The 14284-nt window shown below is 63.7% G+C and overlaps 1 protein-coding gene across 2 annotated transcripts in view; it reads left to right on the forward strand.

Moving 5' to 3' along the window:
• SLX9 (SLX9 ribosome biogenesis factor) overlaps positions 1-10673 on the forward strand; it is a 29226-nt gene extending 18553 nt beyond the window's left edge. The window contains exons 4-6 of one of the 2 annotated variants that reach the window (XM_079923199.1): positions 3435-3570; positions 8404-8472; positions 9500-10673. In XM_079923199.1, coding sequence (XP_079779325.1) covers positions 3435-3570; positions 8404-8472; positions 9500-9623 — 329 coding nt within the window. In that variant the 3' untranslated portion in view covers positions 9624-10673. The remainder of the gene's footprint in view (positions 1-3434; positions 3571-8403; positions 8473-9499) is intronic. The other variant, XM_079923200.1, reaches the window with a different exon arrangement.
• The last annotated feature ends 3611 nt before the right edge of the window (positions 10674-14284 follow it).

Below are 14284 nucleotides of genomic sequence, written 5' to 3' on the forward strand. Positions count from 1 at the left end.
CAGGAGAATGGCCATTTTAACAGTATTGGGTCTTCATCCATGAGCGTGGTGTCTCCCCTTTTATTTACGTTCTCCTTAGTTTCTGTCGTCAGTGTTCGTGGTTCTCAGAGCAGAGGTCTTAGGTTTGTGGGGTTTGGATAAGCTCATTGCTGTCTGACAGTTTTTGAAGCCGTTATAAATGAAATTCACAAAAGCTTCATTTTCCGGTTTTTGCTATTATATTATTCATTAATTGCTTATGAATGATTATTAAGCTTGTATTCTCTGGCCTTGCTAAAATTGTGTTGGTTCTGGTAGTTATCCTGGAGATTCCTTAGAATTTTCTGCATAAATGATCATGCTACTAAAATAGAGACAGTTTTACCACTTTCTTTTCAAACTCTGTTTTATGTCGTCTTTTCATCCTACTGCAGTGGCCGGAACCTTTGCAGTGTTGCTAGAAGGGGTGAGAATTGGTCCCAGTCTCCACGGGCTGAGGACTGGGCCGTGGTCAGTGTCCTGTGAGCCAGCGTTGCTCAGGGTCAGTAACCCCAGGCCGGGACGGTGCATAAAGGTAGTGGTCCTCATGCGAGCTCTGTTTCGGGCCCTGTTTATAAGGAACTTCCCTTCGGTTTCTTACAGGTTAGCAAATGTGGGCCAGGAAGCAAGGAGAAAATGACCAGGATGGATGGCCCTTCAGGGGTCTGGCCCGCCCTCCTGGGCAGCACGTAGAAACACAGGTTTCAGCCCATAAAAGTTTCCCACGTTCAGCATCCCGCACGCCAGTGAAATTGTCTCATTTGTAGTATTCAGTTCTGGCATAGGTAATCTTTAGGAGTAGCGGGAGGGAGGGACCGCCCCCCCCTTTACCCAGGATGGCTGGTCGCAAAGCCTGCTCTTCGAGTTCCCACCTCCCTGACGCCTCCTTGTCGGAATTTCCCTCGTTTCATAATTTGCTCTAATATCCAGTAGGCCAGCTCTCTTGTTTCTTGTTCTTTTTCAAAAATGTTTTGGCTATTCTTACACATTTAGTGTTTTTAAAAAATAAGGTTTGGAATTAGATCCCAGGTTCAGTTACAGGCCCTGTTGGAGTTGGAGCTGCGTCAGACCTGAGGCCGGTGTGGGAGCCGCGCTCGTGCCCTCTCTGGGCTCGGAGCCGCCTGGCCAGGTTGGCGGGGGTGCCCGCCATCCCTTCTGTGGCCTGCTTCATCAGAGAGTCTGCCTGATGTACACAAGATGTGGAATTTCTGGTAGATGATCTCTCTCAAATTAAGGAAGTTCCTTCCGTTCTTGGTTGCACTGTGACCTTTACCCTGAGTGGACAGTGAACTCTGTCAGACTCTTCGGGCACTTCTGTGGTGCCTAGTCTCTCCCTTTGAAGCAGCAGCTGCAGCGGCCACCCGGCACGCGTCCCCGTGCTGTGCTGTGCTCGCGCGTGCTTCGGGTGCGTCCCAGGTGGGCCCCGCGCGCTTTGGACCCAAGAGGCTCTGGCTCTGACTTGCTGGCGTTTGCCTCCGTCCTCCTGTGAGCTGGGCCTGCTTTGCCTGGTCCCCCAGCTTGGGCGCCGGGCCGGCACCCTGTCCCTTCCCCTGCCTGAACCCCCCCGACCCCCCGCTACTGCCTCGGCCCTCCTGGGAGCCAGGGCTCTGGGAAGAGTCACCCGGCTCGATGAGGCACTGAGTAGATTGTTATCCCGTCAGCATGGACAGTACTGAATTGTCACCCTATACATCCGAACATCCCTGGCATGGAGGGGTGGCCCGGGGCCCAGGGCAGGAGGACCCGGGAGGACGGGCGGTCTTCGTCCCCAGAGCTCAGCTCTTTGGGGTGAGTTGAGGGTCCCCTGGACTCTCCCAGTCTGGGTGCACCTGGGGGGGTGTGTCCCTGACTTGGCTTGTCCGGGTGGGCCTCTCCGAGCTGCTCTGGGCGGCGCGGGCCTTCGAGGGTGGACTCCGAGCTTGGGGGCGAGCTGCTCCTGCCAGGCCTCCCACGCACCTTGTTTCCAGAAAGTGTTCTCTTTTGGAAATGCCTGTTAAGGGTCGCTACACATCCCTCACTTCTCATACACCTCCTGGGGCTTGGGTGGACCGGGGCCAAGCCGAGTGCACGCGTGTTCTTTGTACTAATAATCGGTGGTGGGCTGTCCTGAGTCTGTCCTCACTCGTGGGGCCCCCGTCCAGGTCCCCGTCCTCCTGGCCTGCCCCGTGCCTGGTGTCATCACCGCCCTTCTGGGTGCCGTGCCCGCCGCCATCGCCTCCTGCACCTGCCCCGAGGGGTGGCCGGGCGGCCACAGCGCCTGAAGGACCGGCTGCAGACTCACAGCCCCTCGGGAGGGAGACGCCCCGCGTCGGGCCACCTGGGCCGCGGCTGGCGCTTCTCTGCTGGCGTCTCCAGGCCTCTGTCGGCTGGGCTGTGCGTCTGTCGGCTGCTTGTCAGGAAGGTGCTCTCAGTTCCCTTTTTAGATGTGATTCAGAGTCTGCAGCCTGGTTATTTATAGCCCAATAAACCTCGTGCAGTTGGGAGGCAGGAGAGCCTCTCAGGCTCCAGTCTGATTGTCCCAAATCTATCACATCAGAGCCTCATTTCCAAGCTTTTTAGTAGCAGAGCCTTTTTTTTTTTTTTTTTAAGGAATCTAATGCAGAACAGTCAGCAAATCAATTGTCACAGATTCAGGCAGTTTCCCTGGAGCAAGGTCTGCACACAAGCTAGTGAGCTGGTGTTTGCCACGAGCCACACTGGGGAAATCATGCATTTGAGTACGTGTTTTATTAGCAATTTTGAAATACATGTATTTTAAAATGAAAGTCAGATCCTGAGGCCACGTCCCCGTCCAGGCCCTGCCGAACCCCTTCTCTGTAGAGGCGGCAGCCCTGCCGGCCGCCACAGCCTCACCCCGGTGGCTCGTCCGTGCCCTGCCCTCTGCTCGGCACCCTGGACGCCCGGGCCGTGCCGCCCCCTCCCCAGGGTCTGTCCCAGGCCCCCCCACCAGTGCAGGAGCCCCCTTGAGACCCCGCGGTGCATGTTTCCTCTCGCTTTGGACCTGGCCACTCGCACCCTGTTGCCTTGTTGGGGACCCTCCTGCCTGCTGACGTCTCCCGTGGGGACCTCTTTTTCCCTCCTGGGCGTGTCCCTAGGAGGCACAAGGGAAGCAGAGCGGGAGGGGCCGGCTGCTCTGCCTGTGCGGCCCCTCCCTCCGCCCGCCCTGCTCCCGCAGCCGGCCGGCGGCCTTCCCAGGGGCCGCTCCCCGCCTGAGCCCGTCTCCTCATCAGCCTGTAATTCGACAGCCACCTCCGGGATTAAGGGCAGCAGACCGCTGGCAGCCAGCCCGCCCCCGGGGTCCAGGCCGAGCTCGGGCTCTGTGGGCTGGGAGTCGGGACCCTCTGTCGCTGAGGGCGGCGGCCGGGCGCTTGTCCTCCTGGGTCCCCTCTCGCTGACCCCTTATCCCCCTTCCTCAGAGATCGAAGCCACAAGGCTGGCGGAGCAGGAGCGCAAGGCGGAGCAGAGGCGCAGGGCCACGGTGGTGGTAGGGGACCTGCAGCCCCTGCGAGACGCCCTGCCCGAGCTGCTGGAGCTGCAGATGGGTGGCCAGCGGTGAGTGTCCTGGCCACGGGGCTGCCGCCTTGTCCAGGGCGGGAGGACGAGCAGGTGGGTGGCTGGGCTGGGCACTGACCCCGGAGAGGCCCGTCTTGACTTGGACACCCTTGTCCCAGGCCCAGCCGTGAGCCAGGGGCCCTGGGGCCTCCTCGGGGGCGGGAGCCCGGTGGCACGTGGGCAGCACTGTTGCTCTCCCGCCGCGTGGCCAGAGCCGCTCAGCCGGGCCGCCGCCGGGCTCCGTGCTCTCCTGCTTGTCTCCCAGCAGCCGCAGCTGCTGCCTTTGCTGCCTGCCTCCCAGGACCTGCCGTCCTCTTGGGGCCCTTCCTGCCTCCCTGAGTCCTGTGTGCTTTAGGAGAGCACGTCCCTCTGCTGTGCCCGGGCTGCCGTTTCCGAGCAAGGGTGAGGCTGCCTGGCCTGGCTGGGAGGCGCCAGCGCAGGTGTGACCACGACCTCAGCTTTAGGGCAAACGGGCAGCAATTGGAGGGCCTTTCTGTTCTGTCACGGTTGCTGGACCGCCGTCGTTTACTGTGTTGTCTCTCATTTTGCCTTTTTGAAATAATTCTTTCTCCTACCGAATTCCCCTCTGAGGGGGAAGGATCCGGGGTTGGCAGGGGACACGCCCAGGGCCCCTTGGCTGCAGAGCCAGATGGTCGGTCCAGGCCGGTTCCAGGATGGAATCGCCCAGAACATCAGGTCCAGACAAGGAGTGGCCACCAGAGCTGAGATTTGGCGACAGAACCAGAACCCAAAATGCACATTCCATTCCTGGTTCTTGAACAAAAATGTGACCCGGTCAAGCATCCTCTCTCTCCCTGCTTTTAGTTTTCTCATCTGAAAAATGTGCTCGGGGCTCCCCGAGGGGAGAGAGCTGTGTAAACACCGCGGCCAGCAGCCCGAGGAGGGCCGCGTGGGGCTGCGGGGGCCCAGCTGCTCTCCCAGCCCCAGCCTCCGGTCGACCAAGGTCACCGTTTCCCCATCTAGTGCCTCTTGGCACTGGGGAGCTGTTCGTTTAAGTAAACATTATTTTAGGGCAGTTTGAATGTAAATAGAAAAATGACGGAGATAATGCGGACAGTTCCAGTGCAACTTGCACGCGGCTTCCTCTCTGTGACGTCTTACATCAGCGTGTGCGTTTGTCACAGTTAAGGAACCAACACTGATTTATAAATAATAAGCTTAAAATAATAATTGACTAAAAGCTCACAGTTTATTCACACTTCCTCAGTTTTCCTTGGTGTCCTTCTGCTGTCCCAGGACCGCATCCAGGACCCCACATGGCATGTAGTCATCGTGTCCCCTCAGAGCTCCTCTGGGCTGTGACAGTCTCTCAGACCTTCTTGTCTTTTTTTTTTTTTAATAAATAAATAATAAATTTATTTATTTATTTATTTATAGCCGTGTTGGGTCTTGCTGTGCGGGCTTTCTCTAGTTGCGGTGCGCGGGCTTCTTATTGCGGTGGCTTCTCTTGTTGTGGAGCACGGGCTCTAGGCATATGGGCTTCAGTAGTTGTAGCACGTGGGCTCAGTAGTTGCGGTGCACTGGCTTAGTTGCTCCGCGGCATGTGGGATCTTCCCACAGCAGGGCTCGAACCCATGTCCCCTGCATTGGCAGGCGGATTCTTAACCACTGTGCCACATGGGAAGCCCCAACCTTCTTGTCTTTAATGACCTTGACAGTTTTGAGGACCAGTCAGGCATTTTTCAGGATGTCCCTCAGTGAAGACCACAGAGGGGAAGGGCCCGTCTCATCACGTCCCCTCCGGGGTGCGTGCTGTCACGTAACCTGCACCGTGGACGCTGACCTTGGCCACCTGGCGCAGGTGTGTGTGTCAGGTCTCTCCGCTGTGCAGCTGCTCCCCCCTTCCCCACTGTCCTCTGGAAGGAGGTCGCTGTGCACACCCTGCACCCAAGGAGGCGGGACGCTCCCCTCCCCTCCCCGAGGATGGAGTGTCTGCAGAACCACGTGGATTCTCCCGCAGAGCAGATTCCCTCTTCCCCCGTTTCCTTATCAATCACTCATTTATGTCCATTTGCACCCGTGGGTGTTCATTTTATACTTCGGGCCATGATCCAATACGACTTTGTTCTGTTGCTGAACCGGCTCCAGCTCTGGTCCCTGGCAGCTCCTTCGGTTGGCTCCGCTGTCCCCCCGACACACCCATCCGTGGAGGCTGTTGTGTTTTGTTTCCGAGCACTTTCCTCCCTCTCTGGCACGAGGTGCTCCAGGCTCATCCCGGGCATTTCCTGCTCCTGTCCGAGAGTCAGCGTTTCTCCAGGGAGCCCGGCTCTCTTCCGTTGGAAGTGGTGTGAGAAACCAAGATCTGGGCGCTGGTGTGCCGACCGCGGCTGCGGTGTGCTTCTTCTAGGCCCTCTCAGCTGACAGCAGGGACATGCGTGTGTGTCCTGACCCAGGTGTGTTCCTGTGAAATTCGGGGAACAGTCAGTCCATCCTCACTTCTCATGCCGACCACAAGTCTGGGGTCCCCAAGATCACTCTTAGGTTTGATGATTCTCACAAAGGCCACTACACTCAGTTACAGTTTATTACGGAGAAGGAATACAGATTAAATCAGCCGGGGGAGGAGACCGTGGGAGGGCCCGGGAGTGTTCCAGTCTTCCTTCCCTGTGGGGGCAGCACAGAGGTCTTGCCCAGGACGTGCAGGGACCCCCACCTGTCTCCACCCCTGGGGGGCATGGGCGAGCAGGCCGGCACGGTTTGCCTGTGGTCCCTTCACTCCATTCCTGTGGCCTTCTGGCCAAGTGACACCTGGCTGGGAGCCCCCAGCCCCATTCGCAAGGTCGGGGTCCTCATGTCATCAGCCCTCAGTCTTGCAGCTCCTAGAGCAGACCCAGCCCTGGGATGTTTGCTGCACAAAGTGTTTGGCCCCTTCTGTGTCTTCACAAGGGCAGGGTTTCCTGGAGCTGAGAGAAGGCGGTGCCCTTCAGGGCAGCGCACGCCAGGGGTGCCTGCTGCAAGCAGCAGGTTACACGAATGGCCCAGCTGACAGGTGGCTTCCGGACGTGCCCCCGGGCATCCGAGTTGGGTGGGATGTGTTGGGGGCAGCCTTGTGCCTGGGAACCCAGATCCCGAGTGCAAGGCCTCCGTCCCCAGTTGCCATCTGGGACACCCTGACTGAGGCCCTGGGCTGCTCCCAGCCTGTCCCAAACCTGGGTGGCCCTGCAGGGTGGCGGGGGGGGGAGCCCGAGGCTCTGAGTGGGCCCAGCGGGTCCAGGTGTTCCCCACACTCCGGGTGGGCGCTGCCCAGCACTGACGGGGCACCAGGGCCCCCTGGAGAGCCCGCGGGGCCCCTGAGGCCAGAGCCGGTGAGTGGGCAGTGCCGCTGCCAATGGGCCGCGCTCATCAGGGAAGATTGGACTCCCCAGGACGTCGGTCCTCCGCGGCCCGAAGGTCGTAGCGGACGAAGGTGGAGGGCCTCACGCGTGGAGCCTGGACCTGGCGTCAGCAGGGCTCACTCGGCCCCTGGGGCCTCCGGGATTCGTCCGCTGGTGCTTGGTTTTAGGCCCCCGTTCCCTTGGGCTGGGTGTGATACATGGGCTCCTTCACGTCAGAGGGGGAGGGGCAGGGAGTGGCACAAGAGCCTCAAAGCTGGGAGCCACCTGGGCGCACCTGGGCGCTCAGTGCCGGCCGAAGAGAGCCTGTCAGGAACGCACTGGCCTGTCCTACAGTTGGGGAAACAGGCTTCGAGGTGGGGCAGCTTCCCTGAGGTTCCTCCCAGGGCAGCCAGGGCTGGGGTCCTCTTTCAGCCCAGGCACCTCCGTGGACACTTGGGCGGCGGGCAGTGTGCTCTGAGCTGCAGTTGGTCCTGGCAGGAAGGTCTCTATCCCTGTCCACCCAACTCGGCCGTGCGGTCAGAGCCAGGCCTGGCCACCGTAAGTGAGCTGGGGCCCTCCCCGGGGGGACTTCAGAGCGGGCGGGCAGGGCCGGGGCCGGCGTCGGGTGTGAAAGCCCTTGCCCGGGCCGCTGGGGTGAGTGCTGGGGGTCAGTTCCTTTCAAGCCCGCGGCCTTGGGGAATCCACCCCGCCTGCATCTGTCCACAGTGGAAAACACCACTGGGGAGGGTCCTGCCTCCCACTGTGAGTGGCCTGACAGGCCCTGGGCGTGCCCTGAGGCTCGGGCGAGGGTCCTGCCCTTCCTTGCCCCCCAGCCGTGCCCCCACTGCACTGTGCTTGGCTGCACCTGGCCCCTGGCCCCGAGGGAACTCCTGGGTGTGTGTTCACACCTTGGTGCCCTCGGCCGTGGGAAGCCTTCTTACCTTGTGCTAGACGGGGGTGGAGGCCCACGGCCTCCTGATGCCCCAGCGCGTGGCTGTCTCCTGGGGGTGCTGGCTGGGGGAAGGGAGCCCGGGCCCACCGGTTCGGCAAGGGTGGGGCCTCCCGGGAGCTCTGGGTGGTCGGCGGGGGACTGCTTTCGGGTAGACACAGAGGGTGTCAGCGGTCGGACGAACAGGGCCGCAGTGTCCTGGGACCGAGGCTGGCCTGGAGTGGGACGGAGCGCCCCCAGAGCGGCCGGGACCCGGGGAGCGGAGACAGGAAACGCCTTTCATTCATAACTTACGAAGAAACGAATACACGATGAGGGCTCCCGGTCTGGAGGCTAAACTTAGGTGTCGACCCAGGATTTCCTGGTTTTCTGGGCCCTCCCGCCCCTGCCGGGTCCCTCCTGCCGTGTGGCGCCGTGAGGCCGCACGTGCCCCCAGGCCCCCAGGGAGGAGAGCCCTGCGTGCACCATGGACCGTGGCCTGAGTCAGGTGCTCTGCTGGAGGTTCCAGGTGGGTGCATGCTCTCCTGACTGTCTTCTCTGTGTCCCCAGCAGAGCGGCCATCAGGCCCCGGGCAGCCCAGCTGAGCCGGATGAGCGCGGCGCAGAGGTTCCAGCTCCTGTGAGTATGGCCCCGCCTCTGCACGGCCCACCCCCGGGACTGTCAGGCGTTGGGCCGCGTCCCCTAACCCCGGTCCCTCGGGTGCTGGGGACAGCTCAGCCAGGGCCAGCTTTGGGCCCAGCCCGACTCCAGGGGCCAGGAAGCCCCTTCCCCCAGCGCAGTGAGGGGAGCAGCTGCTGGCTCTTGGGGGGCCGCTTCGGGCCCCAGATCCTAGGCCTCTTGCGTGTGTGGACATGTGGCCGGGCAGTCAGTCATCCGGTGGAGTCCAAGTCTCCCCGTTGGCAGCAAGGAAAGCTGGGGCCCAGTGTGCTTTGGCCTTGCCCTCGGTCACACACCCGTGGGGGCAGAGCACGGCTGGGCCCTCCATCCCATCTTTCCCGCCCAAGGCCAGGGCCGTCCCCACCATGGTGCCACGACGGGCTCGTGTGGGCTTGTGCTGGAGCTGCTGCCCTGCGGTTCTGGCCAGGCCCCCGTGGCCATGCTGGGCTGTGGGCCCGTGCAGCTCCAGACGGGGGCTGGCTGGCTGTAGGGACAGGCACAGAGTGGCAGCCCCGCAGTGGACTCTGCTGCGGAGGGGCGGGCCCACTGCAGCACCCCCATCGCCATGGCCGCCGTGGGGCCCGGAGCCCCTGTGCCCGGTTCCTGCTGGAGGTGCCGCTTACGTGAGGCCTCGTGTGTGCAGGGCGCCTGCCACCTGCTGCCTTCGATAGCCACTCACCGTCACAGTCGGGGATGAGGGGCCTTTGTGACCACGAGGAGGCCCCCGGCAGCCACTCCCGTCCTGCCCAAAGCCCCCGTCGGGCCTCAGACCCCCCTCAGCCCGCCCCACCCCCCAGACGCTCCAAGCAGAGCTTCCCAGCGCACAGCCTTCCTCACTCCCCACCCCTCATCCTGGTCCTGGACCACCCTTTGCCGGTGTCCCTGCGGGCTGGCCGAGCCGAGGCTGGTCCTGGGGGTGCTGACGGCTCATCCCCAGCCCCCCACTGCGGGCATGGGGTTTGCTGACCTCTGCTCTCCATTCTTTCAGGGAGGAGGAAAGGACGCGGTTTCGGGAGCTGCTGGCCAGCCCGGCCTACAGAGCCAGCCCCCTGCAGGCCATCGGGCGGCAGCTGGCCCAGCAGGTGCGGTTGGAGGGCAGTGGGCAGTCCTGACGCAGCGCGGGGCGTGCCTGAGCTCCGGGGACGCCCACGAGGAGGTGCCCAGGGGGCCAACTCTGCCATTGTCGCCCTGCTCCACCAGCCCCTAAGCGACGGGGCTGCTGTCCTCGGCACAGGCGGGTCTACTGAAGTGAGACAGGCAGTTGACGTGGTAGTGTTGTGACTACCCGTTTATTTTTGCAATAAAGTGCTGGAAGAATCCAGGATGTCCGTGGAGCTCGGTGCCGGCCCCCCAGGAGGTGGTGCGGCCACTCGGTGGGCACTCTTCACGCTTTTCTGTTTTGTCTGAGTTTGTCAACAGTGACTGCACGTTGTGTATTATTTTAAGAGAAAAACCTTCTAGCTTCCTGGTGCTCCAGTGGCTCCAGGCTGACCGTGGCTGGGCGTGGCTCTGCCCCCTTCTCCAGATGCCCTTGCTCAGGGCCCCCGACCTCTGCCCAGACGCCAGGAGCTTCCCCTCCGCTGTGCTGGGGGGGATGGGGGGGAGGGAGGACGGGCGTGCGGTGCCAGACTGGCGCCACTGTCCACCGCGGCGGACTCGGGCCTCGCCCCGGAAAGTGGCCTGAGAAGTTGCAAGCGTGTGGGGACGCCGCCTCCCCGACATCAGGGAGGCACAGGTGGGTGGTGAAGGCAGGCGGGCGGGTGGGAGAGACCTCGCCAGCCTGGGAGCCTGCTGGCTGCGGTCTCGGAGCTGGAGGGACTTCCACGTCCACAGCCCTGTCTGTGGTTTTAATCTTTGCAGAATGAACTTGGACTATCTGGTAATAAAATTAAATGACAAACGGTTCCATGGTTTTTGTGTGCATTTTAAATGCACACAGCAGGAGAAGGCTCGCAGGGCTCGTGGGCCTGGGCTGTGGTTCCCGCCCGGCAGGGCCCTGGAGGGGCTCTGGGCCGGGCCCGTGGGAGGGAGTGGGGGGCTGGAGGAGGAGCCCCCTGAGGGGCCGCGGGGGAGGCAGAGTGTCCGGACCAGGGGTGTCATCCGGCGGCCGGAGCAGCAGGTGCCAGGCTCAGGAAGCCAGGGGCTGTGCGGGAAGGTCGAGCACCGCCCTCTGGGGAAGCGGGTGGGGCGGGGTCCCCAGGGAAGAGGCGACATTGGTACACACGCAGCAGGGGGTGCCAGCTGCTTGCCTGGAGGCTGGGGGGCAGGATGGGAGCAGCTGGGAGAGGGGACTTGAGGCTGGGGGCAGCAGGGCCCTGGGAGAGGGAGGACGTGGGTGGTGGTGTTCTGGGTAGAGGGTCAGGGTCACTCTGGGGCCCCCAGCAAATCCCTCCTCTGCCGCCGTGCTGGGCGGGGTTCAGGGCGGGCCAGGGGAGGAAGGGCCCAGCGGGTGGGAGGTGGAAGGCCTAGGAGCCCCGGGGACTGGAGGGTGGCTTGTGTGGGGGCCACGCCCTCGGACGTCGGGGTTATCGACGGAGGACCCTGCGCGTCTGCTCCTGGCTTTGTCCAGAGGGTCCCGCGTGGGTTTCCCCGTGGCCGCCCACCCGCACCGAGTCGTCGGCGGGCCCGACCCTGTTTGTGCCTGGCGTTGGGTGTCACCAGATGTGTCTTGAGTGGGCATCCGCTGGGTGGGGCAGGGAGGGGGGCAAGGCCCAGACGCGCTGGAGATGGGGAGCCTCCCCACAGCCGGCGCTGGGCTCTCGGGAACCCAGAGCTTCTGGCTGCCCCGTGACCTCGCCCTCAATTCAGGCCAGCACCAGGCGAGCCGCAGCACAGGGCTCGTGTGACTCGGGAGGAACGGGCCCCGGGACGCCGCCCCCGCAGCGCCCTCCTCCTGCCTCGGCATCTGGTTTTCAGCACAGCGGTAGTTACTCCCAAGTCAGCGTCTCTCCCGGGTTGGGAGCAGAGTCTAATCACTAGCGATGTTTAATTAGAGAACCAGGCGCAGGTCGGCCCTCTGGCTGCAGGGCTCCTGCGGGGACGAGCGGGCGAGCCCTCCCTCTGCCTCCCTGATGTGCCCTCGTCCCCGTCCCCTGGCAGGGCCCACCTGCAGCTCTGTCTCATTCAGCCAACCCTTTCTGGCCTAATCTGTGGCCGGCCCGAGTCACCCCACCAGAGGGAGAGGAGACCCCTCCACACGGGGAGCTGTGTCCGGTAGGGCAGGAACAACTGTCCTGTAGCCCAGTCCGGGCTTGCCTGGGGCCCAGCGGAGGAGGAGGCAGGGGGACGGTGGCAGGTGTGAGCGACGGGGGCATCAGCTCCGTGCCAGCTGAACTCACACCCCAAGGGCAGATGGGCCCCTCCTGGCTCTGCATCTGCATGGTTGGGGTCCTGGAGGCGTCAGGCTGGGTGGCAGCCCGCAAGGGCGGTTTGCACTGGCCCCCGGATGACCGCAGAGCAGGCTGGGGCTGCTGTCTGGCTGAGGCCCAGGATGGGGAGAGGGGTGCCGTGGTCATCTGCCAGTCCCCACCACAGGCTGCTCGCTCGTGACAGGAAACCCAGGTCATCGTGGCCGATTGTTTAACATGCGGGAGAGTTGTCCCTTACGGCGAGCATCTGGGAGCGGGCAGTCCAGGTCTGCAATCTGGGAGCGGGCAGTCCAGGCCTGCAGAGTGCCGTCAGCAGCCCGGGCTCCACTGTCTCTCCTCCTGTTTGTGCTAAAACAGCTGCCAGCGCCCCACCCATCACAGCACATTCCAGCCGGGGGAGGTGGGGGGCGGGGGGCAGACCGCAAGAGGGACGGGGAAGCCTGCCCTGCCCCCATTGTAAGTCCTCCTCAGAGGCCCACCCAGGGATGTCCAGCCCCAGCTCATTGGCCAGGGCTGGGTTACGTCCCCCCCCAGGTTCCAGGGAGGCTGGGCAGGCAGGGCCGGCCCCTGCTGTGGAGAGCAGGCCTCCTGCCCTCTGGCCCTTGGGGCGGCCGCCAGTCCCTGACCACGTGCCCCTGCCTTTGGCCTCAGCACCAAACCCTGCAGCCTCTCTGGGGGATTTGTCACCCGCGTCCGGGAGGGGAGTTCCCATCCCAGGGGTGGTGATGGCCCGGCACGGGACTGCACGGGAGCACCTGTGTGGAAGTGCCCACTCCACAGCCCAGGCTGGACGAGGCAGGGTGCCCATGGTGTCCCCTCCAGGCCCGGGAGGGGTCCCCAGAGCGGAGGTGGCATCCCACCAAGAAGCAGCTCTCAGGAGGGGCCGTCCCAGGGCTGTGGCCCAGGCTGCTCTGGGGGCACATGGCGGGTTGGGGGCCAGGCCAGCCCCTGCACACCCCACACCTGCCCGGAGGCCTCGGGGAGGCAGGGCCGTCCACTTTGGAGTCCTCCATGCCGCTGGGCACGTCTTCCTGTCGGGGTGCGTTGGGCAGATGGCTGGTGCCTCCCTCTGGACGTCAAGGAGCAGCCTGTGTCCCCTCGCCAGGCCCTTGTTGCCAGGGTGTCTGCGAGCCGCCCGCAGGCCCAGCAAGGGCAGCAGGTGCTTTCTTTATACTTGCGCTGAGCGTGTGGAAGCGGCTGGGGGAAGTGGTCAGCAGGGCGGCGGCTGTCAGCTGGGGGGGGCAGGAGGACTCCCCGCTAGGAGCCTGACCCCTGGACCAGGTGAAGGTCAGATGTCCAAGGGCGAGATGCTCGGGGATGAGAAGGCGGCGGAGGGTGTGTTTTGAGCTCCGGCCCTGCAGAGCTGTGATGGGTCCTGGTGTGGCGAGGGTGCGGGACACCCGGTGGGAGCGGGGAGACCCCAAGCGCCGGGGCTGGGCAAGGGCCCCCTGTCGTGGGCAGACCCAGCCCTGGGAGTAGGCGGGGTCCCCATTTTCCAGAAAAGAGCAGGGGGGTGACGGGGGGCCCTTGGGGGATGATGGAGGCTCTCGGGGGGCTGCTCTGCTACAGGGCTCCTGAGTTAGACGTCGCGTGCTGCGGGCCAGGTGGGCAGCTGGGCCCCGCGGGCCCCAGCCCTGCTTGGACAAGGTCCCGGCTGGTGGGTGATGCTGGCGGGGAGGGCGGGGCAGTAACTGCTGGGACGCTTGGCTGTTGCCGCTCCAGAGCCACGTGCCCCGAACTCCCCGCTCAGTTTTGCGCTGAGAGGCGAGTTCAGGTTTGGACACGGGGCAGGTGTGGGGCATTCTGGTGGGGGCCTGCAGACACCTCTGCTGCTGCTGGCCGGGGCCACGTCCTGGGGAAGAGCCGGGCACTGCCCTGTCCTTGCCCAGCCGCGCTCGGCAGCCCGGCTGTCTTCCCGAAGGCCCTGTCCCAACCCCAGCCCGTGGCCCAGGCCTCTGCTCACCCACAGACCCTCTGGGCACTGGTCACTGCGACGGTGCCATTGGGCTTTCCTGCCCGGCCACAGGAACGTCTGCCTGCTGGGCGGGGCCTCTCGAGCCCCTGGGAGGCCACCTCTTCCGTGGAGACTGCCCGCTGCCCCCAGGGTGGACCTGTCCTCCTCCCCTCTCGTGGCCGGCCGCCTCCTGTCCCCTGGGTGGGCTCTGGGGCCCCTTTCCCAGAGCCAGGTCAGAGGTCCCTTCGGGGCCCACCTGCCCCTGGTCCCAGAGAAGCTTAGAGACTCGACCCAGCCCTCAGCTCTCCCTGCCCTGGGGCCGCACGTCTGAGCGTCATTAACCGTCATCCCTCGGGGGTCCCACCTCCCGGTCCCGTGAATGTCCTGTTTCCTCCGTGGTTTGATCCCTCGGGGGCCCCACCTCCCGGGTCCCATGAATGTCCTGTTTCCT

The sequence above is a fragment of the Stenella coeruleoalba genome (assembly GCF_951394435.1).
Source record: "Stenella coeruleoalba genome assembly, chromosome: 5".
NCBI classification, from domain to species: Eukaryota; Metazoa; Chordata; class Mammalia; order Artiodactyla; family Delphinidae; genus Stenella; species Stenella coeruleoalba.